This window comes from Pleurodeles waltl, chromosome 5 (assembly GCF_031143425.1).
Source record: "Pleurodeles waltl isolate 20211129_DDA chromosome 5, aPleWal1.hap1.20221129, whole genome shotgun sequence".
NCBI classification, from domain to species: Eukaryota; Metazoa; Chordata; class Amphibia; order Caudata; family Salamandridae; genus Pleurodeles; species Pleurodeles waltl.
In genome coordinates, this window is record NC_090444.1 from 93,101,269 (window position 1) to 93,126,024 (window position 24,756).

The 24,756-nt window shown below is 46.2% G+C and overlaps 1 protein-coding gene across 2 annotated transcripts in view; it reads left to right on the top strand.

The window, feature by feature from the left end:
* LOC138295405 (dihydropyrimidinase-related protein 1-like) overlaps window positions 1–24,756 on the top strand; it is a 141,627-nt gene that overhangs the window by 103,949 nt on the left and 12,922 nt on the right. For both annotated transcript variants that reach the window (XM_069233673.1, XM_069233674.1), the window contains exons 11-13: window positions 6,478–6,648; window positions 16,316–16,495; window positions 17,325–17,490. In XM_069233673.1, the coding sequence (XP_069089774.1) occupies window positions 6,478–6,648; window positions 16,316–16,495; window positions 17,325–17,490 (517 nt within the window). The remainder of the gene's footprint in view (window positions 1–6,477; window positions 6,649–16,315; window positions 16,496–17,324; window positions 17,491–24,756) is intronic.

Consider the following 24,756-nt stretch of genomic DNA (forward strand, 5'->3'; position numbering starts at 1 on the left):
AGACATTCACTGAATGTTGGGGTTGTATTCATCAAGGTTAATGTCTTTGAACCGGGTTTTTATTATTTCTCGTTTGTTGCTCTTGACAAATAACAGGCATTCTGTTTTGGTTAGGTTTAGCTTCAGGAAAACTAAACTCATCACAAAGGCAATCATGTGTCAGTTTGGTTATTATTGGGATGGGACTGTCCCCTGCATGATGCCCAGATGTGTTGAACTGTGTGTATCTGGTATCCTAAAGTTTGGATTTTGGCCCCAGGCTCACACTAATGCAGTGTGTTCACAGAAGTCTAAGCTCAACCTTGACTTATGAGAGGTTCTGTACCTGGAGGTGGCAAAAAGCAAAACCCTTCATAGTGACAGCTGGACCACTGCTCTTGTCACGTTTCATATGTGTAATGCAGCGGTGGCAGGATACTGGTCTACTCACCCAATGTTCTACTTACAGTGAACCTGGAATCCTAGTGCCAACAGCCTCTGGGCAGTATATGGGTGCATGAGTGAACCAGATGATACATGACTGTGGGTTCTATTTTGGAAGTCCTTGGCTGCTCTTGAGCAGAAGATGGAAATTAGGTTGTTTTATCAGCCAGTGGAAGAGTATTGCTGACAATCCTGAGACTGGATGGAGGGAACTCAGGCACTGAAGTGAGAAAAGAAGAGACATGTTTTCATTTAGAAATTCAGTTAGGACTCTACTAATGCAGAGAGCTACTGACTAGTCTTCCTAGAACTACAATTTGGTTGATGGCAGTGGTGAACCATGAGACTAAAGTATCTGTGGTCAAGGTGGTAGTGAAGGGGAGCAGCCCTCTGTCTCTCTTCCTGATCACTACCAGATGTGGCTGTTAACAGTGAAGGAGCAGACAGCTCACACCTCTTTGTGCCTCTGTTTTGTGTGCTCCAGTCTGGAGACAACCCTGCTGTGAGGAGCATCACTCAGGACAAATGCAGAGTGTGAAAGGCAGCCTGGGAAGGGCACATGAAAAGGGAACCAACCTAAACCACTGCTGAATAGGCAGATTGAAGCCCCACATACATTGGTTGCTAACTCAGTCTAAAAGTGGGAGGGGTTGTCCCACTTGTGGTTCCAGTTCCAAGTTCTTTTTAGCGGAGGAGAAAGTGCTCCACAGAGTACTCAGAGGACCGCTATTCAACTAAGGGCTGTAATGTGTTAGATAGCCAGTTCCCTTGAGGTAAGAGGACATCACCTGAAGTCCAGTTTGAAGAAATAACAGCTGACTTGTCCTGGGACCCAAGGAGCCTTGCCTTAGGGAGAGGGAAGGAAAGCACCATTCTAGCAGAAGAAGTGGACTGTTGGAAGAAGCTGTAGCAAATGACTCTTGTGCACGGGTCTGTCGAACAAAGACTTGCAACCTGAGTGATCAATACAGTTAAGACAGCAGATTGATCTGAAAAGCTTTCTTGGAAGAACTGTGGCATAGCTGAAGTGTGCCATCTGGTCTCCATATTCTGTCCCTATTGTCACCACCAAGGCACTGTAACTTGTGTGCCCGACAGGCTGGCCCGACTGAAGCAGGGAACTGCCAGTGGGACCCTCTGTGTGCTGGTGAAGGGTGTGACCGCGACACTGCCTGTTCATGCAGTGTCATCCTGACTGCCCGGAAGAAATAAAGACTGCAATTAATAGGTGCCCACCCAAGGTACCCCTGTAAGGAGGGTACTCAAGCATTATTGTAGTGTGTAGTATTTTGTATTCTGTGTAATAAAATATTTGTCTTTCAAAAAAGACAAGCACTGGGGTAAATGCCAGTGGCATCTCTAGAAGTGAATTTTAGAGTGAGGGCACAGATTGGGTCTCAGACAATCAGTTTGTAGCTAACCCCACTCAATCTAATGGGAAGGGTAGTGCATATCCTGTTGTTATTGTCAGTCGCAGATTGTTGCCCAGAGAGCAGAAATGGCATGTGATTGAGAAAGTGTCACAGTGTCTTTTCTTTGGGATCTGCACGCTGCTGAGCAAGAAGGCCCACCTCCCGGCATCATCGACTCAGAAAGCTTTAATAGCACTTATGATGAAGCCAGGCGGGGGAAGGGAATTAAGGTAGGGAACAGCTGGGAGAGAGATCTGAAAAGGAAAAGGTTAGAACAAGCATGCATATACTCATTAATGACAATCTAGTTCACCATTAGAGCCTTTGCGTACATGCATCTCCATAATACCAGACTGATACTCTTTGTGCTTGGGCAATAGCCCCTTCTGTAAATCACAACACCAGAATGAACTGAGACCTCAGAGTCCCAAGAAGACCAGAGTTTTAGACCATGGACACTCTCTTAAATATCAATCATAGAACCACTTATGCATTGATAAAACTCTAAACATTAAATCTCAGTTTAGAAGACTCGTAAAACACTTAAAGAGGTCTTTTCAAACAATATAAAGCATCTTAATATGTATCTCACATATCATGCATCCTAAAACAACGAAACTGTGATTTCTTTATCTTTGAAACCCTTTTTGGATAAATGTTCTCCTGTACATGAAAAGCGCTTTAAGTATTGAGCCAAGGGCGCTTTACTTTCTGTGAACTGAAGTGCTTTCAAATATTGTGACCAAATCGCCTTTTTCTCCTCTGGACCTGAAGCGTTATGCCAATGCGCGTTTATTCCTTTTGATTGAAGCACCAGTCAATGCGCGTTATTATTGTGAACTGAAGTGCTTTATCGATAGCGCGTTGCTGCCGTGAATTGAAGCGCTTTACTGAGCGTGTTGACTGCCGTGAACTGAATCGCTTTATGGAGCACGTTTGCTGCCGTGAACTGAAGCGCTTTACTGAGCGCGTTTGCTGCTGTGAACTGAAGCGCTTTACGGAGCGTGTTTGCTGTCTTGAACTGAAGCGCTTTACTGAGCGCGTTGGCTGCCATGAACTGAAGCGCTTTACTGAGCGCGTTTGCTGCCGTGAACTGAAGCGATTTACTGAGTGCGTTTGCTGCCGTGAACTGAAGCGCTTTACTGAAGTGGTCCAAAACGCCATGCTCATTAGGCTAGGGGAATGCTGAAAGTTCGGAAGAATCAACTCCCTTCTGACTTGGGCTCTTCACGACCTTACCGCCCACGAGTACGACCTACTCGTGTCTGAATTCCCAAATGGAATAACAGGAACCTTCAAGTTTCTGCCAAGCTGCCTTTAAAGAAATTCTGCTTTTCTCCAGAGGAAGGTCCCTTGAGGTCTGACTGCATCAAAGTCTTCAAAATAGTGAGCCACGAGGTTGGGTGTGGCTGGGCTTTATAGGCCAGCCACACCCCAAGATGGCTGCTGCCTCTAAAAACATGGAAACTGTAGTCCCTTCATAAAATAGCACTGATAAGTGCATTTTGACCACCAATGGCCTGAACCTGCAGCTATGTGAGCTTTACCACAGGGCAAACGACGCTGCTGGCCATTCTTAGAACAAGCGGAGATGACCAGTGGTGCGCATAACGCGCCGCAAATCCACGGAGCGGACCTTCGGAAGGAACCTGGAACGCACGCAGCCTTGATCCTGACAGAAAGTATGCCAAGTTCTGGGCTTTAAGGTGTCTTAGACCTTATTTAATTGGACTAAGTTTAGGTTTGAAATGGGGATAAACCTTAATGGATATGAAAGGTGAATCCCCCATGATTTTGTGATGTTCCCATTCCCCCCCAGCAGTTAGACTTCACACAGTAGCATAAGTCAGGGATGTTCCCTGGGACTACAGTGTTTTCTTCAGGGCTTTTTCTTTCCAGTTAAAGACTGTCAGTATCATGTCCATGAGAAACTCTGGTGTAGCCTGATCTGGGAGGAGCATGGCTTTGTAAAGCTGTGCTACCCTGCCCTGAGCTCTCACATTACCTATATTTTTCCTAAGTAACGACCGGCACACCTCCTTTTAATGAGAGTAACATTGAGGGAGCTGATGGGTCAAGTACCCAAAGGCCGTAACTTAGTTATCCAACAGGAGTGAGATACTACTGAGTACTACTGAGTGGGATACTCGTGTTACCCAGATATAATACTGGCCAATAACCAATGATGCCTCAGAACACCATGGAAATTCTCACACTGAGCTGATATTATTACAAAATACAATGTTGGTACAGGATAGGAACATTAAAAATTGTGATTATCGTTTTTCATTGGAATTAACGTTGCCTTTCTAAAAATCATAAATAAATAATACAAACTCTTAATTTACTTTAAAGAGTATATCACACAATGTTCTGCTGAGCCCTTTGTTTGCCATTTAATGGCACACCCAGAAACAATGCGGTTTGACTGACAGAGGCAAATTAACAATGCTCTTTTAGCCAGCTCTTTCCAAAGATTTACAGGAGCCTCTGTCCACATGCACGGGGATCATTTTCAAACTGTGTATACTAGCCAATCTGAATTTTCTGTTATTAACTCCAATGGTGCAATATTTTGGAGACCAACTTTTGGAAACAAATATTTATACTAGATGATATTGTGCTGAAGATATTATTTGTACCACATCTAGCTATGGATAGCATAGCATTCACCCCTAAGAAGATCATTGTTCAGGTTTGCTAACAGGTGTATGTGAGGAATCCCACATAATGGGTCCTAAACTGCTTCAAAATAAGGTCACACTAAGCCCATCTGCAGAGGTGAATTGTTGACAAGAAGGAGCACCACCGTCCACCCGTAATGAGGTACTTGACAGAGGTCTGGAGTGAGTAACTCCATGGCTGTACAAGTATGCCTTTGAAACCATGTCATCTGGTCTTATGTTTACATCCTGGTCCTCAAGTGCAGAACAGATGGCAGGAAAAGCGAGGAAGATCAATGACAGTTCTTCTAGTTGGAAGAGTGACCTCTTTGATTTGAGACCGAAGACCTTAGGAGGAGAGATAGCTTGAGTGAATCCCTAAACAGAACTCAGGGCATCCATTTTAAGGGCCCAGGGAGTGGAAGCCACAAGCCTGATTAAATTGATCCACCTGCTACAGTAACCCCTTTCTTGGGCCTGACACTGGGATTAAGGATTCATACAATGTTGCTGAAAAGGTAGGATTAGTGCTGCCTGATAACTAATAGATGAGACAACAGAACATAACATTTCATAGATTTGAAGCCTTGGAAGAGAGACCTAAAAGATGGTTTGCCTGGTCCTTGTCCGAGGCAATAGCCTGTACCAGATACACCAGGCTGATAGGGCCATTTAGCCTGTATAAGAGAATATTTCTTTAAGTAAGGATCTTATGCTTTCTAAGACAAAATTCAACGTTTTAAACTCTAGGGAACCTGCTAGATGATGTTTGGGGCAAAGCATGTAGGTATCCCAAGGAGGTGGCTATTATGGCTGGATTCCACTTGATCCAACAGAAGATTTTGCACAGGGCTTAGGACATTAGAACTAGACTATTTTCCATGGGGAGAATTGACAGCAATGTCTGTCTGCAGGGTTGTAATCAGAGCAGGATTCCGCTGCACACTGTTTGGAGTCGTCCCTGGGCAATGGGGTATTGGCGGGGTATTGAGCAGAAGCTATCTTCAGTTATCGGGGAAGACTTGGTACTCACCCATCAATTGGTAGTCCTAGGTATTTGAGGAGAACAACCCCTTAATAAATATGCACTCCTTTTTTGTAACTTGACAGTAATGATGGCAAGGCATGATATTGTTATAAATTGTGGACGTACATCTGTACCAACTCTGTAATTGTGGGAATCCGATATGGATTAGTTCAGGAGAGCTGAGGAGCTGAAATATGTGGCTGCCTTATTAAGTTTGCTAAGATATGGGACCCCTGGCGAAGTATAGAGGAAGGGTTGACCTAAAGTGAGGGCTGGGGGCCTAAGGAGGTGATCTGCTGCTGGACCCATGGGGTTGCTCTCACTGGCTCTTCACTTGGGCACTTGATGATGATCATGGCTGGAAGGAGGGTCTTCACTTGCCGAAAGATTCATCCTCCTTACATGTTCACTGCTATGATATCAAGAATGTCACTTTCAGGTGTGTAATGCTCTGTAAGCTTTTTTGGTTATCTATATATCTTTCTGTTATGTTTTACATAAATGCACAATATTTATCTGAAAAAGGAAGTTTTAAACTAATTGCCATGCACCAAAAAGGACTACCTTATGGGAAACATCTTCACCAGACCCCTTTAATTTAAATTTGATTTGAAAGCTGTTTTAAATTAGTAGAAAAGATACCCTTAGCCGTTCTCTTTTACACACCATACACCTGCCCTCTTCTCTTATAGCCACCAGATGAAAACTTTGGAGTGAATGGCATGTGCTGCTAGAAGATCATCTCTATATTCTACACTATATTGGATATTTAATTTTCCCTGTTTTATTAATTGCCATACATTTTTTTTAATATTACACACAGTACATTTATGGAATCAGGATGCATTGCTTGCATATTTCATTCTTAGATAGCTTTGTGGTATCTTTGTCAAAAGAAGATTTGCAAACATTTATAAACAAAAAGAAGTTAAACATATCTGTTTTGCTTTAGGCCACAGGTAAAATGGATGAGAATCAGTTTGTTGCTGTCACCAGCAGCAATGCAGCCAAAATATTTAACTTGTACCCGAGGAAGGGGCGAATTGCAGTTGGCTCAGATGCAGATGTGGTCATTTGGGATCCAGACAGTATTAAGAGCATATCGGCCAACAGCCACAAATCGGTAGGAATTTATTATTTATTCATTTAAAACAGTTAATGCACTGCTGTCCATACAAATATGTGAACATACATTTACCACGAAAGGCAAAGTAATGTGATGTTTTCTTTTTACAATATTCAATGTTATCAATGTATGGTTTGTTTTTCAGAAAAATTCTAATTGCACATCATGTGGTCTTGCAAGGAGGACCACTTTTTTTAGGCTAATAAATATGCTTGGTTTGTAGCTTTCAAGACCATTTGAGCCATTTCTTAGGTGGTTACCGGGCAGTTCCCAAAAAAAACATTTCTTCTGTATATGAGGCAAGCAAATACTACACAAATGATTCTAGCAGATATTCTCAGCTCCTGTGATTGTGCTGTCCTTGAGCAAGGGGGCTGCTAAATATAATGAATTACATTTATCCTTGATCCCCTAGCACATCTATCACTTATTGGTGAGGTGCCCAGTTATTCTGAACACAGTAATTACATTAGCAATGAAATTATGACATTTTGGAGGGGATGCCTTTGTGACGCAGTAGGGGCCATATGTACGAAAGCTTTTTCCCATAGACACAGAATGGGTAAAATCCTTTCGTACATCTGGCCCTAGGTGTTTATTTATTGTTGTTTTTCCAAAAACATGTTTAATGGAATTTTGAAATAACAACTTTAGCAAACATTTTTCCTCTAGGTTGGCTTAAACTATTTACAGAAATCTATTCCCCCTATCTTCATAATCTTGTTCTCCATCTCTAGCCATCCACCCACCGGATACTCCAACTATTTTCTTTACCTTCACTAATTTGCAGCCTCCGATTCACCTATTTTTTTGGTATTTTCCACAATCTCTGCTTTTTGCTTCCCCCTTTTCCAAAGGTCTGCTTCAGTCATGGATTCGGTTTACACTTAGACTGTCCTTCGTCTTAAAGTCCGAGTTGCCAACTCTAAGGTGGAACCGGAGTTAGGAGAAACTCCTGTGTACAGTGGGGTAGCTCAGAGCTGTTTGTTTAATGGAGCAAAGTTACATCTCAAGCCCCATCTTAGACTGGGAAATGTCTAGCAGTCATTTCGACACCTAGCCTCTCAGTGTTTGTTGTTAGTGATGAACTGGCCACCCCTCACTTTGAAGGAGAAGTAGCAAAGATCCTTGTGACCGATTACTTTGCCAGAAAGTAGTGACTTCTTGTGCTGGTCGCTCGTCACATTTGTGGCTTACAGATCGGAGGTAGCTCCTATGTGTTCCAAAATTATCACTTCTCGGTGACATTGTATTTCCTTCAATCCTCTCCTATGCTCGTTATGGTGAACTCTTCTCTATAGGAGCTGCTATCCCCACGTTTACTCAAAGGGTGTAGTGAATAAATGTTAGTTTCCAATTGCAGCCCTCCAAAGATGAAATACACCTGATTGTCTGATCCATGATCCAGAACAACAGTGCGGAGGAAGAACCATTTGTTTATGAGGATATTCTTATTTGCATGACTCGCGACTCCTCTAGCTTCAACAGATGTGAGAAAGGTTCACATTCAAGGTAGAAGGACCATGAGAAGTAGTGTCCTTTGGTCTGAAGCAATCTAGTGGTGGTAGTTCACAAGACAGCCTCAAGACCCTTTTCCCATTCATCCTTAAGAGAGAGGCAGAAAGCACACATATGACAGACTGATTTACTAGCCTCCTTCACTAATTCATTTTCGTTGGATGCTTTTATGAGAATCCTTTACATAAAACTTGTATTCCTATTGTACATCAGTGCCTCCTCAAAGCTCCAAGACTTCATAGTCCCCCCCAAACGAATTCAAGCATTTAAATGATACACTAGAAGTATCCTCCAGAATACAGAATACAGAAATAAGGATAACAACCACTCAGCTCCATAACTTTGACTACTCATTCCCAACATAACAAGCACATTCCACTAGAGTGGTCCTCAGTACAGCTACTTATAAAAGCTTGCTTTCCTTTTGTGGATGCATGTAGTGTTATAATTAAAGTGTGTTTCTCCTGGGTAGTTCCAGTAACTGCAGCTATTTCCATCAGCAGCCTTAGTACCAACAATACTGGAGTGACATAGAGCTCCAACGGAGGCTGTAAGAGTACTGACTGTAAATGTATGTAATATCATTGCTGATGCTTCAATATATAAAGCAGTTATTAATCATTTACAACTTTCAAAGGGTTAAGCCTAGGCTTATTATATGTTTATGTGTATATCAATTCTTCTACCCAATTAGTTATTGACTGTGTGCCTGCCTTTGAGCATGTACAGCACTCAGTTTCAGTATTTCTGCTAGGTGCATGCTATACACATACCACACACATACATTTCATGTTGTATTTTCGTCCTCAGAGAGTGGAGACCTATAGATCCTGAAAATATCAAACTAACTTGAGGAAGTTAGGTTATGGGAGTGGTCTGATATTTATATGACACACTTTTTGGACGTCTCTGTCTATGTTATGCTACAGGAAAGAAAATTTTTCTATATATACACACACATAGATTTATAAGATCACCTATTGGCGGCATGCCTGCCTTTGACCCTGCACAGCACTCCTCTGACTTTTAGCTAGTTTCATATTGTACATGTTTCACATACATATATATGCTTGTTGTAGTTTTCTCCTCAGAGAAGTTAGGCAGCCTGAAAAGATCAAATTAACCTGTACGAAAGAAGATATAGGACGTGGGTACTTATTGTTGCACCAATTGATTGCACCCTGGCAGGTCAGAGTGCATGCAACTAAATTTCACCATTTGTTTCAGGTCTCCACAAACACTAGGGAGATGGTGGAAAGGAGCGGGGACAAGAGTGACAGTGGCAGGATAGCAGATAGGGCACAATGAGCGAGGACGGGGATTTTGCAGGAAGATCGCCAAGTAACATTTTTTAATGTTGAAGGGAGTGGGGACGCACTGACAAAGATATGAGTAGGTTTTAGGAGGTGGAGTTGCCTTGGAGTAGGCAGCAAGTGTATCAGATTAGAGGTGGGAGAACGCAGAAACTAATTCACTTTCTATATTTATATACATCAAAATACAACTCCTATCTCCTAGACTCTGCCTCTTCATTGTGGTCCTCTTTATGAGTTTGCTGAATTTTGGTGCAGGATACCAGGAGTCTAGAATACCCAATTCCAGCCATTATGGGTGCACTGAAATCGGACAATAAAGAGATTTGCCCTCGAATGGGGAATAGCCACACAGACTGGGAATTCTGGGCCCTTTTGTGGTTGTTTTTCCAGTCCTGTGGACAGGTTCACTGATATTTGCAACCTGCTCAAAACAAGCAGCGCACCTGCTAACAGAAGATGCTGTGGTCTGCTTGAGAGCGGTGCAGTTGGCTCCCTCTTGCGGGTATTGGGGGTGGGAGGCGCCTATGTCTACACCAGGTCACGGCCTCAGGCCCAGGGCTCTGGAGTGGCCAGATGCATACTTGCACCTGGCCTTGCCACCTGAAGGTGGTGGGGGAGAGGTGCTATAAGGGTCTGAAGGCTGGGAGAGACCAGGTCCTGATTGGGAGGGGGTCCTGTTTGGGGGAGATTATATGCTCCCCTCTTGGTGCTGCAGGGCTGTGCTCCTGCCCACAGCCACACCTCCTGCCTTTGTAGTGGTCTCCTGGGGTGCATATTCATGCCCCAAAAAAAATGTACTACTGATAATGGTCTTATATAGTTAGAGTTTGGGACCCCCAAAAGCTTTGATTTCTCTGTTTTCTGATATATACAAAATTTTCTCTCCACTTTCCAGAACTATGTGAAAAGTTTTATAAGCCTGCAGAAACGTAGTTTAGTTGGGACACCGATTTTTTAATGGTTAATGATTGAACATATGGTGACAAGCTTTCTACAATGATGTACCCTAATATACACAATTGATTATTATTGAATAATGTGAACTCTCAAACTATGGAATATTAAACCTGACGGCCCCTGCATAAAATCACTTTTTCCATTACATTGAGGAATGAAAGCATGTTTTTTCAAGGTTTAATTAAATGCATGAGAGACAGTTACACAACTCCCCCGCAGTAGCCTTGGCATTCACTCCTGCTATGACTTGCCAGTCAGGCGTGCCCACAGCAGATGGATCTGCCATTTCCTATTCAATTATACATTCTATGTGTGCTGGCTTGTTGCTAGGAAACACTGCATCTTGTCCTGGCAGTTCTGGACATGCAGACTAGGACTGCATAGATGACTCGGGCATGCTAATTCATTTGTATTTTAATAGAGGTATATTGAGTAGCTTCACAAATGCAAAAACGCATTAAGTTGGGTTGATACCTTGTTCTGCTCATGAGAGTGGTACTTCCTTCTTTACAACCACTTCATATTCTGGAAGCTACATTTAATGGACCTTGTGCTATGCCATTGAAAGATACATCTCCTAGCATGATATTCAATTCAGGATATCACACTGACAATTGTACAGCCCATACCAGAGCACTATGGACAATTCTGGGTAAATCAATTAAGAAAAAAACACACTTTCAGATTTCTCCTAAAAATTATGATTTGGCTGATGTAATTTCTGAGGTTTGGAAATACATTTGAAATGGTACCATACAAACAGCCCAATGTTTTGTGGATTATCATGTCTTCTCTTGAATTAAAAACCCTCCTGCTAGATGAGGCGCCTACGGCTCTGAATCTGTTGGGTTCCTGTGCCTCTGTGAAACATACATTTCCAAACCACTTCTTTCCCCTTTTATTTAGATCCCTACAATCATAGAGTCTTTTTTAAATGAAAATGAATAACACAATGCATTTTAGACGTTTTAAACAAATTTAGTTCTAGGAGAAGAGAAATAGCAGCCCTTCATAAGATCATCATAGTCCGTAAGTCACGAATTACATCTTCACTACAGTAGAGCTGGATTTTACCATATTCAGGTTCTGCATTTATAATACTCCCAGAGGCATTGTTTCCTCGCTGTAGATAGACTTGTTTTGGGGATATGATGGGGGTTGGTAGGTTCTTTCAATGTGTACAATGATGTTCTTAGACACAGTTATTTAACCTGCATTTGTGCCAATAACTACAAAAACATAAACATGTCATCAGGCCTGCATCCCTATTTAGGGTGTATGCTCCTGTTTACGTGTGGCTTAATATCTCTTGAGACATATGTATAAATATTAAAAATATATTATATACGCCTATAAAACATCACCAAATGCCCCTTCTACCAGATCACCTTTGTGAGGTACCTTAGTAGTTATTAACATTAGGAAAAACAGCATTTTCTTCTTGGGCCCAAAAACTCAACCTGCAGACAATGGTGATTGATAGAAATTTGGCTGCCACGTGCTAGCTCGCCCTCACAAAGATGGCACATAGTATCAGGGTAGAATATAAGATTGCAACCTCCAATCAAAACTGTTCCTCCACTCTCAGCAGATACATATATATATATATGTATATATATATATAAAACATTAACTGTGTTGACCCCAAAATTATCCCAGGTGAAGCTGTGAAGCAGTGAGACTCATCTCCGATGATCAATAATGGGATTAGTTAGAGGGTTAATTCCTCAAAAGAGGTCAGTGGATGATAACTTAGCAGTTTCTCCTATCAGCAAAACTGTACATTGATGAGAATGTCTTAGAAAAGAACAGATTTTTCAGTACAATAGACATACTGTAGAAGCTTTCAAATATATACTTCTTTTCGTTGCACCAAGGCCATTAGCAGAAGATATAGCCACAGTGAATCTTTAAGCCATATAAGCTTTGTATTCTGAATGTATATAGGTAACACAAATGTGAACATATCAAGAACTCATAGACCATGGTGACCAGGTGATTCGTGCACTGATAAGGACTACAGACAGTAGGTGCAGTTTGGAGATCAAGGTCCAAGTCAAGAGGCAGCTTGTGGGCGAATAAGTGTATAAACATAGAATATAAAGAAGAATACAAGGGACATAAGAGAACAATTATGAGAGCAAAATGTCCCTATATAGAGTGTTGGGCAGTAAGGGCATGATTTCACTAAGTACTTCCTTGCAATGGGGGAAAGTGTAGGAGGCTGGCCTGGCTTATAGTGGGTACCTTGTGGTACTTACACCCTGTGCCAGGTCCAGTTATCCCTTATTGGTAGAATAGAGGTGTTTCTAGCAGCTTAGGCTGATAGAAGGTAGCTATGGCAAAGCAGCTTAGGCTGAACTAGGAGACATGCAAAGCTCCTACTATACCACTCATATCATATAGCACAATATCATAAGAAAACACAATACTCAGAGTTACTAAAAATAAAGGTACTTTATTTTAGTGACAATATGCCAAAAGTATCTCAGAGGATACCCTCACTTAGGAGGTAAGTAATATACACAAATTATATGTACACAAACTCAAAACAGGTAAGTAACAGTAAGAAAAGTAGTGCAAACAATGTAGAATCACAATAGAATGCAATTGGTAGGCATAGGTCTAGGGGCAACACAAACCATATACTCCAAAAGTGGAATGCAAATCACGAATGGAACCCAGACCTATGGGAGGTTGTAGAGGGTCGCTGGGACTGTGAGAAAACAGTAAGGGTGTCTAAGATACCCCACCCCAAGACCCTGAAAAGTAGGAGTAAAGTTAACCTACTACCCCAGAAAGACACAATAGTCGTTATAGGAGATTCTGCAAGAACCACAAGCACCAGCAAAACACTGAAGATGGATTCCTGGACCTGAGGACCTGTAAAGGAAGGGGACCAAGTCCAAGAGTCACGAAAGGGGAGGCAGGAGCCCAGAAAAACCCATATGAAGGTGCAAGAGGGCTGCATCTGGGTGGAAGACGCCAAAGATTCTGCAACAACGAAAAGGGCTAGAAACTTCTGCTTTGGATGGAAGATGTCCTACGGCGTGCTGGAGGTTGCAGAAGTGTTTCCAGGCAGAAATACCGTAAACAAGCCTTGCTAGCTGCAAGAGTTGCGGTTGAGGATTTTGGGTGCTGCTGTGGACCAGGATGGACCAGGATGCCGCCCCCGCAGAAGTACTGGAGCAGGCACTTGGAAGATCTGAGGACAGCGGTTGACTCAGAGTCACAAAGGAGAGTGCCACGTCATCGGAGTCCAACTCAGCGGGTTGAGCACTACAGGACGGAGTGCTGGGGATCCAGGCTAGGCTGTGCACAAAGGAATCCTTGGAAAAGTGCACAGAAGCCGGAGCAGCTGCAAATCACGCAGTACACAGGTTTGCTGTCTGGTGTAGGGAGGCAAGGACTTACCTCCACTAACTTTGGACAGAAGGGCCACTGGACTGCGGGAGACACTTGGACCCAGCTCCTGTGTTCCAGGGACCACGCTCGTCAGGATGAGAGGGGACCCAGAGGACCAGTGATGCAAAAGTTTGGTGCCTGCGTTAGCAGGGGGAAGATTCTGTCGACCCACAGGAGGTTTCTTCTTGGCTTCCAGTGCAGGGTGCTGTGACACACTGGAGGAGCTCTGGGCACCTCCCATGGGAGGTGCAGGTCAGGGGAGTGGTCACTCCCCTTTCCTTTGTCCAGTTTTGCGCCAGAGCAAGGCTGGGGGATCCCTGAACCAGTGTAGACTGGCTTATGCAGAGATGGGCACCATCGGTGCCCATCAAAGCATTTCCAGATGCTGGGGGAGGCTACTCCTCCCCAGCCCTTCACACCTATTTCCAAAGGGAGAGGGTGTAACACCCTCTCTCAGAGGATATCTTTTGTTCTGCCTTCCTGGGACTGGGCTGCCCAGACCCCAGGGGGGCAGAAACCTATCTGAGGGTTTGGCAGCAGCAGTGGCTGCAGTGGTAACCCCGGAAAGGCAGTTTGGCAGTTTGGCAGTACCCGGGTTCTGTGCTAGAGACCCGGGGGATCATGGAATTGCCACCCCCAAACCCAGAATGGTATTGGGGGTGACAATTCCATGATCTTAGACATGTTACATGGCCATGTTCGGAGTTACCACTGTGACGCTACATATAGGCAGTGACCTATATGTAGTGCACACGTGTAATGGTGTCCCTGCACTCACAAAGTCCGGGGAATTTGCCCTGAACAATGTGGGGGCACCTTGGCTAGTGCCAGGGTGCCCACACACTAAGGGGCCGGCCGTTTTAGCCCCGGCGGTGATAATCGCAAGCAGCGCTGCCCTGGGGATTATGACACCCCTACCGCCAGCCTGTTTCTGGCGGTTTGCACCGCCAGGAAGAGGCTGGCGGTAAGGGGTGTCCTGGGGCTCCTGGGGGCCCCTGCACTGCCCATGCCACTGGCATGGGCAGTGCAGGGGCCGCCTAACAGGGCCCTGGCCAGCTTTTCACCGTCTGCATAGCAGACAGTGAAAAGCGCGACGGGTGCAACTGCACCCGTCGCACGGCCGCAACACCGCCGGCTCCATTAGGAGCCGGCCCCTATGTTGCGGCCTCATCCCCGCTGGCCCAGCGGGGATGTCGTAATGGGGGCCACGTGAGTGCGGCCGCATTGGCGGCCACACGGCGGTTACCGCCTGGCGGGCGGCGTTAGCCGCCCGCCAAGGTCGTAATGACCCCCTAAGTAACTTGGCACCTAACCTTCACCAAGTGAGGGTTAGACATATAGGTGACTTATAAGTTATTTATGTGCAGTGAAAAATGGCTGTGAAATAACATGGATGTTATTTTACTCACGCTGCAGTGGCAGTCCTGTGTAAGAATTGTCTGAGCTCCCTATGGGTGGCAAAAGAAATGCTGCAGCCCATAGGGATCTCCTGGAACCCCAATACCCTGGGTACCTAGGTACCATATACAAGGGAATTATATGGGTGTCCCAGTGTGCCAATTAGAATTGGTAACATTAGTCACTAGCCTGCAGTGACAATTTAGAAAGCAGAGAGAGCATAACCACTGAGGTTCTGGTTAGCAGAGCCTCAGTGATGCAGTTAGGCACCACACAGGGAACACATACAGGGAATACATTATGAGCACTGGGGTCCTGCCTAGCAGGATCCCAGTGACATAAGGGCAAAAACAAACATACTTACAGTGAAAAATGGGGGTAACATGCCAGGCAAGATGGTACTTTCCTACAGAAAGGCATTGCGTTTGACTGCCTGCCATTGCTTCATAACGGAAGGGAACTGAGAAGCTCTGTGCTGATATGACCTTACCACTTAATGTGTAGATTGGAGGTATTGAGGGGCCTATTACCACATCATGGCTGAGATGTTGGTGGTGGGAGGTGCCTGTTGCATTATTAGAAAGGAAGGAAATTGTGAGATCAAATAGAAGATATGAAAATCAACTATTACTCTCAATTCATTTCTAGAGGAGCAAGGTTTTAAAGGCTTTTCTGAAGTTTGTGATGGATGATGGAACCAGGTGGTGCCTGTGTGTATCTAAATAGTAATACTGCAACTCCATTCCCCTACGTATGGAGATGCTCCATTAAAAGAAAGTGACATTGTCTGCAGTGCAGATGTTATTTTCAATATTGGGCATAACATCCAGACTAAAATACATTTCTGGGAGAAGGCATGGTATTTTAAGAGCACAGATATTACAACTTCATTTTCATGTGAGACTGCATGATTTCCTGGTTTTCTGTCTTCATGGTACAAAGGTTTATGGCAGTGTCAAACCAACAGTCTGATGTGCATGGTCTCCTGTTTGTTAATCAGCATGATTGTCTCCTTTCTTCCTGCTTGTAGTGCTCTTAAATTAATAATGAACTCAGTTGTTTGTCTGCAGGCTGTGGAATATAACATCTTTGAGGGAATGGAGTGCCGTGGGGCACCATTGGTCGTAATCAGTCAAGGAAAGATTGTGTTTGAAGACGGAAACCTCCATGTGAGCCAGGGTATGGGGCGCTTCATTCCCCGGAAGCCTTTCCCAGAATACATCTACCAACGCATTAAAACACGCAACAAGGTAAGACCGTATGCACTGAAATACAAAGCTGTGATAATGTATTATGTACCATGGAAACATCTGCGCTGTTTGTAGCCCAGCAGTACTGATTTTCCACTGGGCTGGCTCTGCTGCATTTGCTTATAGAGGAGCCTCATTTAAATATGCCATGTGCCCTGCATGTGCTGGCACTGTGAGGCATTTTGAACTATAGTGCTCATGGAAGCAGAAATTCAGAAGGAATACATCTGTGATAAATGCTGAAGATAATGATGTGCTAAAAAGACTATTGTTAATGCACTGCAGAGTCCCCCTAGCTAAACTACCACTCCCAAGTGAGTATCATAATGCTCAGCATGTAGCAACACAAAACCACCCAGCCGAATATCTGCAATGCTCAAGCATGTGATTCACTAGCCCCAGGCCAGTATTCGTAATGGCCAGAGTGATGAGTAGAATCCACTAGGAGGCCTATTCTGTGCTGCCTCCATGCCGCATTGTCCACAGTCTTCACCTCCAGCCCCAGCCTTAGATTCTGGTCCCACTCCTGAATCATGTAGCCACTCCTGGGCCTTTCTGAGCCAGAACTGGGTAGTGAGTGTTTGTTGGTTCAACATTCAAAGTAGCATGCCACAAGTTGCCCATCAAACCTTCAACGGCCCTCTACTTCAAGGTCTCTTTCTGGGGAAGAGTTGTAGACAGCCTCTCCTGCCCTAAAAGTAGTTTCTCCCCAGAGCTCCAGCTAGTCTAGAGTTGTACAAATGTTCTGTAAGATGAAAGGCATCAAAGTTCAGTTTATTACAATCCACAAAATAACACATTGTTCTCCTTTTCTACTTGTATTTCCCAGGTGTGTGAATTACAGGGGGTCTCCAGAGGAATGTATGACGGGCCAGTGTATGAGCTAGAAACTACTCCAAAGTTTGCAACTCCTGCCCCTTCAACCAAATCATCCCCTGTGAAATCTCAGGCTCCACCCATCAGAAACCTTCATCACTCTAACATCAGCTTTTCAGGTATGGAAATAAAGCATTGTATTAATGGAAATAAACACAGTAGGTCACTACGTGAGATGCTAAATACCAGTGTACTGTAGTTGAAGCACTCTCATGAAAGGATATTCTTAAGAGAGATTCCTTGCTGAAAAACAAAACAAGACTGTGGTTCATGCCTACGCTAAGTCACTGTACACACTAAGGTGGGTGGTCTTCCAAAAATGAACTTGTAGACAATTTCTCACCGTCTCACTCATTTACCAAGGTCCTTACACAGTGCAAATAGTAAAAGTACACTTTACATTTCTGGCTTGCATGAATATCAACTGAGTGGCAAGTATCACATATTTCTTGACAGAATACAAATTTAAGTTGTTAAAAATACAGATTATGGTGGGGGGCATGGCCTGTCCGTCCTGCAAGATGGCTGTCATGCTGTGAGGCTCTGCAGGGCAGGGGCATAAATCTGTCTATAATCCTGATGGATCGGATACCCGAGGCACGTTTGTGTATCCGCCTTATGTTCTGAGGCCCCCAGGAGCTGCAAGCTGCAGGAATGGAGCCGGCCCAATGGTAGTGGACGCGCAGGGCCTGTTCGGGTCGATGGAGGTGGTGCCTGGGCCTGTGCGCGGCTTGTGTGGGCCGCGTCTAGGCGGTCACGGGCGGTGGACAAGAGGTAGCCGTGGGCGCAGTGCGGGACGGTGACTGCCCCCCTGAAGAAGGAGACTTGGGGCTCTGAGGCCGGGTGCACCTGGGCGCGTGTGTGCCTCCAGCGCTGGACACCTGCAGGGCCGGATCGAAGGCGAGGATCGGGGCGTGGGCTCTGCAGGTGTGTGAGCTGGAGTGCTGGGGCCTGTGTGTAGGGCCTGGAGAGACGCGTACTGCCGGTGCCGGGGACATGGGTCGGTGCCAGCTGCCTGCTGCTGACGGTAGACCTGAGTTTTTTGCCGGACAACCCACCCATCCTCCTAGAGAGGAGGTGGTTCTGCAGGGGGAAGCTACGTGATTGGTTCCGGTCCCCAGCGGGGCCTTGTCTGTTCTGTGGCTACCTGGGGGAGCTGAGATGAAGAGAGTGTGAGTGCTCCCCCCTCTCTTTCTGCTTCCAGCATATAAACTGTGGCAGCAGAGCAGGTCGGTGAGACCCGGGGCCCCGATGTGGGGGAGAGGCACTGTGTGCCGATACTCACCTGTGGGTGAGATGGGAAAGTAGGCGCCCCCTAGTTCACACTGCTGGACACTGGGTGGTGTCTAACGCACGCTTGGGCGCTTCAATAGTGGATTTTGGAGGGTGTGGCCTCTTCCCCCAGGTGAGTTCCTGATACGATGAGGAAGGCAGGCCAGAAACAGCCCAAACTCACGTTTGAGGGGAAGAAAAAATGCATTCAAGCCGGCAAGTCAGCGGATGATCTGTTTCAAGAAGAAGACACTCAGTCGACCACAGTGAAGGCTATGTTCTTGGACCTCAAGCATAGTCTAGCCAGTAGCGATGCCAAGCTAGATCACCTGATGGAGCAAATGGATCGTTTAAAAGAAAGGGTGGACGGCCACGACACCTGTCTTGAGCAGGTGGAATCACGCACTTCTGATTTGGAGGATGGTTGTCGCAGGGACAGAGAGAGGCTACTGCAAATGGAACGGGTGTTAGAGATAATCCGGAATAAAAACAAAGATCTTTAAGCCCACTCTAGACGCAATAATATCCGCATTTTGGGTCTCCCATAATCGACAGCTATGGAGCGCATGGAGGACTATGTGGAGACTATGCTGTCTGTGCTCTTCCCTGGCGAGCTTTCCCAGGTGTTGGTGGCAGAGCGGGCGCATAGATCACTTGGGCCGTGGCCGCCGCCTGGGACGCCGGCGCTCCCAGACATTGTGCGCTTATTGAACTACAGGGATAGAGACACGATACTTCGTCTTGCTAGGGTGCGCCGTCCCGTGGCTTACAATAACAATGAGCTCAACATCTTCCCGGACTATACCCCTGGCGTGCATGCGGCTCACAGGGTGTTCCTCCCGGCCAAGCGCACTCTGATTCAAACGGATGCCAAAAATTCCCTCATATATCCGGCCAAATTACGGGTACAGCACAAGGGTAAACTACATTTTTTTACAGACCCGGAACAGGCAATTAACTATGCCAAAACTATGCCAAAAAAAGCGATCCCGGGATGCTTGCTAGATACTGGGAAGGGTGGCGACCCTCTTACTGATAATGACTGAGAACAATTGTTTCTGGATGACGCCTGAGGTCCTGAACTGTGTTTTGTGTTCTGTCGGGCCTTGTGGGTGAACTGGACTTCGGTGCAGTCTGTCTCGTGATACCACTGGTGTTGTGGAGGCTCCTGCCCACTCATTCATACCCAGGTGGACGACAGATGGCCATGCCGACACCCCATTGGATGAGTCCAATCAAGTTGTTTCCTGGTATGCGGTTGGATCTGTGTTTGGGTGTGGGTGGGTTTGTAGGGCTGGCTCAATTGGGGGGCCAGCGTGGGTGGGGGTGGTTGTTGTCTTGTTGGTTATCATATCGAATGCTCTCTCTTTACCTTTGCCTATCTGTATTTCCTTGTCCTCGCTGCTGTCTAGAATTGTGACTGGATGAGAGATGGCCGCAGTGCAGTTGAGGCATTTGCTATGATGGCTCCTAGGAGGGTGACATATGTGAATTGTTTGACCTGGAATGTCCGGGGGCTGAATGATGGGCAAAAGATGCGATTAGTATTGTCCTATATGCAGCGTCATGCGATAGATGTCTGCATGCTCCAAGAAATTCACCTGACTACTGCTACGAAGCATAGGGTGAGGGCCGGCTGGATTGGGGAGTGTCATGTGGTTGCGTATTCGAGCTATGTGAGGGGGTAGCCATTTTGATCAGAAGGGGACTGCAATGGCGTACTGAGAAAGTGATTATAGACCCACATGGTCGCTATGTCCTGCTGCAGGGTACATTACACGACAGGCCGTTTCGACTGGTGTCAGTATATGGTCCCAATGTGGATGACCCACAGTTCTTTGAGTAGGTGTGGCACTTGGGGGGTCATAAAGGACCCCGGCGGGCGGCAGTCGCCGCCCGCCGGGCGGAAACCGCCAAAAGACCACACCGCGGTCAAATGACCGCGGGGGTCATTACAACTTTCCCGCTGGGCCGGCGGGCGATCTCCAACAGATCGCCCGCCGGCCCAGCGGGAAAGCCCCTGCAAAGAGGAAGCCGGCTCCGAATGGAGCCGGCGGATTTGCAGGGGTGCGACGGGTGCAGTGGCACCCGTCGCGATTTTCAGTGTCTGCAAAGCAGACACTGGAAATCTTCATGGGGCCCTGTTAGGGGGCCCCACGACACCCGTTCCCGCCAGCCTCTTCCCCCAGCCTCTTCCTGGCGGTGTAAACCGCCAGGAACAGGCTGGCGGGAAGGGGGTCGGAATCCCGGTTCCCCTTTTCTGACCGCAGCAGTAATGGCCCGGGAAGCACCGCCAGCCTGTTGGCAGTGCTTCCTCTGCCCTCCACCCTGGCGGTTTCAAACCGCCAGGGTCGGAATGAGGGCCTTGGTGTGCTCCCTGGGTCCTGGGTCGCTACTGTGGGGTGGAGAATTCAATGTAGTTCTGGATACAGTGGTGGATCGTGAGAGCCGGGCTCGGCCCCAACACGTGGCAGCCGTGCTTTCTCAAATCATGACGGAGGGTGCTGTGGTAGATTTATGGGGGGTAAAACATGGTGCTGAAAGAGCGGGAACATGCATCAACACAGTACAAAGTAGCTGGTCACGTCAGATTGTCAGAACACGAGGAGGCGGCGCTTCGTGAGATCTGCTTTCTGGGTGGAGAAGCTAAAGCCAGACGGTATGGAGAAGGCGAGAGGGCTGGCAGAATGTTGCCGGCAATGCTGCATCGGCCATGGGCTTGGAATGATATTTTGGAGCTGTTGGACTCTGCTGGTGAATGTCGGGCTGGTACTGACGAGGTCAAGCAGGTGCTAACTGAGTTCTATGCCTTCCTTTATTCTGCTTCAGAGAGGGCATGCCTGGAGACATACACAGAATATTTCGAGGATTTCAGCCTACTTTGGCTGGAGAACACGCACAGGCAGTATCCGGGCTCACTGTTATCTGTTGAGGACATCATACAAGTCATCCGTAGCCTGCTGGGAGATAAAGCCCCTAACTTAGATGGGCTTACTGCGGCCTTCTATAAGGAATATGCAGATTTATTGGCGCCGCATTTATTAGATGTGTATGCCGAGGCGCTTGAGAATGGCATCCTCCTGCCATCGCTGCGTGAGGCCCTCATAGTTACTATATTGAAGCCGGGTAAAGACCTGTGTCATTGTGACTGGTATAGGCCACTATCGCTTATAAATCTGGACAATAAGGTGTAAGCGAAGCTGATAGCGACGCGTCTGCAGCCCCTTCTCCTGTCTATGGTGCTCCCGGATCAATCTGGTTTCGTGCCAGGTCACTTAACCCTGTGTAATCTTCATGCCTTCTTTGCAGTATCTCGAATGGTAAATCCTGAAGACCGTGCTGCGTCTGTTTTTTTTAACGCCACTAAGGCGTTTGACTCCCTAGAATGCACATATATGTTTGGCCTGTTATTGAGGGTGAGTTTGAGCCCCAGATTCATCCAATTAATCCGTCTGTTGCACGCGGCTCCGGTGGAGAGACTGAGAATTAATGGGGTGACATTGGATCCCTTTCCAGTGCCTAAGGGTACTTGGCAGGGCTGCCCCATTTCGCCCCTGCTATTTGCTGAGCATTTGAGGCAGAATCATAATCACAGGGGTTTGGCGTCCAGACAACTCCCAATCCTGATCTCTATGTATGCTGATGATGTTGCTTTATATGTACAGGACCCGCAGGTTGACCTCAACATACTAATAGATGAGCTTGCGCGTTTTGGTCGGATCTCTGGGATCACAATAAACTGGTCTAAGTCTGTGGTTTTACCTTTGTCGGGTATTATGACACAGTACCGCTCGAGATACCACCTGAGTTGGGCCGATGATTCGTATGTTATTTGGGCTTATGGGTGTGCATGGAGTTGGATGAATTATGGTCGGCCATTATGTGGCTAGAAGACAGGGTGAAGGCATGGCATTCTCCACCGCTTTCGGTGACTGGCGATATAGCAATTGCTAAGATGGAGGTCCTACCCAAATTTCTCTATTTGTTTACCAACATTCCTCTCACACTCACATCTAGCTTCCTGAAAAGACTTAGGTCTTTACTCATATCCTTGGTCTGGGCCGGTAAGCACCCCAGGATCTCATGGGAGAGGCTCACGCTGCCGTTTGAGCTGGGCGGCTTGGCTGCCCCAGATCTGGAACTTTATTACAATTGCACACAGGCCCACTATGTGCATTTTTGGATGCACCCCATAAAATATTTATCACACCTGGCTCTAGAACATGATTCTGTTTGGCCCGCCCGACTGTCTGGTGTGGTATACGAAAGGCCCAGTTCTAGGACGTGGGACGTGGATACGGTGGGGTGCACGGTGCGGGCCTGGCGGGTGCTTCTGGGGAGGGCTGGGACCGGGGTATTTTTTGCGTCCTCAACACCAGTGGGACGTTGTGCACCCGCGTACATTGGCGGGTGGCCGGATGGACGAGCATCTGAGTGAATTGCAGCTGATGACCCTGGGATCTTGGTAACCTGAGAAATAATTAATCTCTCTGGAAGATGCACTCTGTGCTCCGTATGATACCATGCAATATAGGCTCACTTACCTACAAATCAGAGAGTTCCCTGGGGTCCAGATACTCTGGTTTCCCTGCGGCGCCCCGACGAGCCGCGTCTTGGAGTTACTGCACAGGTCCCCATCTCCCCGCGGCCTTATCACAGGCCTTTATGTGTGCATGCAGACGACTGCACCCGCGGTGTCGTCTAGGGCAAGAGCACAATGGGAGATAGATATAGGGGAGACCCTGTTGGATGATGTATGGCGGTATTGTTTTGTGTACATGCGTGAACTCCCCCCAACTATAGACTACGATTATTACATTTAAATTTCTGCATCGCTTGTACTATACGCCGCGACGTCTCAAGAAGATGGGCATCCGGTCTGATGACAGATACGATTTCATACACCTGGCGTGGGGTTGTGGGGCACAGCAGGGATTCTGGATGGATGTGCTGAGTGCGCTGGAGGAAATGGCCGGGCTTGAGTTGCCAAGGTCCCCTAAACTTACTCTTCTGGGATACGTGAGGGAGATTCCCCACCCCAGAAACAGGAGATTGGTGGGATTGCTTCTGGTGCTGGCGAAGCACAGAGTGGCGATGTGTTGGGGTAGAGGGCAGACACCCTGTTGCCAGTATTAGTTCCAGAATGCTGCGTACTGCCAGGAACAGCTAGTGGCCTATTGGGAACTAATGCCGCCCACCTCTCTGCCACGAGATGTGTGGTCACCCTTGCGAGTCTTCCTTGAATCTGGCCCGCAGAGAGGTACGATGGAGGCCGATGTCTAAAACTGACTGTGTCCACTGGCCTCCCCCAACCCCTACCCTTTGGTGAATTGAGAGAACGCTTTGTTCTTTCAGGCTGGCTGTGATACCTGCGAGGACTTCCTCTTTTCTTCCTTTTTCTCTTCTTCTCTTTTCTTTGGCTATCTTTTCTCATTCCACTGTTTCCCCAAGCAGATGGTGGCATGCATAATTGGGCTATCTGCCTCTTGTCTGCTTATACTTTGTCTACATGAAAATGTATTAAATGTAGAATCGCCAAATAGGAAAGTTATGGTTATCCATCAGGCTCTAAGGTTAGTTGTGATTTTTGCAATTTGCTCTGTAAGTGTTCTGCCTGATGCATCAGAGCTGTTTCTTGTTCTGTATAACATTAACTTCATAAAAGCAATAAATAAATAAATAAAAAAATACAGATTTTGGTGCGGGCATGGCTACCACAATCTGATTTAGCCGAGCATGCACAGAGCTCCCAAAACATGCCACAGAAAACCAGGAGTAGAGAAGATATCTCCTGTAAGAATTTGGGTTATTGATTGACGGTGGTCGAACCCCTACTCAAGCAACAACCACTATTCTAGTCAGGGTGAACCACAAACGTCGCTAATTAAACCTATGCTTAAACCCAAAGTAGCTTAGCACAATAGCAGTCAGGCTTAATTTAGATGCACTATGTTAAGTGTTTATGTAGCACAGAATCAGTAATAAAGTGAAAATATAACAGAAGACAAATCCTGCACCAATTTAGAAATGTAAAGTGCATTTTAATAAATAAAATGAGAGAAAGACAGTAAAAATTAAATCAGCTGAGCCAGAATCATGCAAGTTCAAAGTTT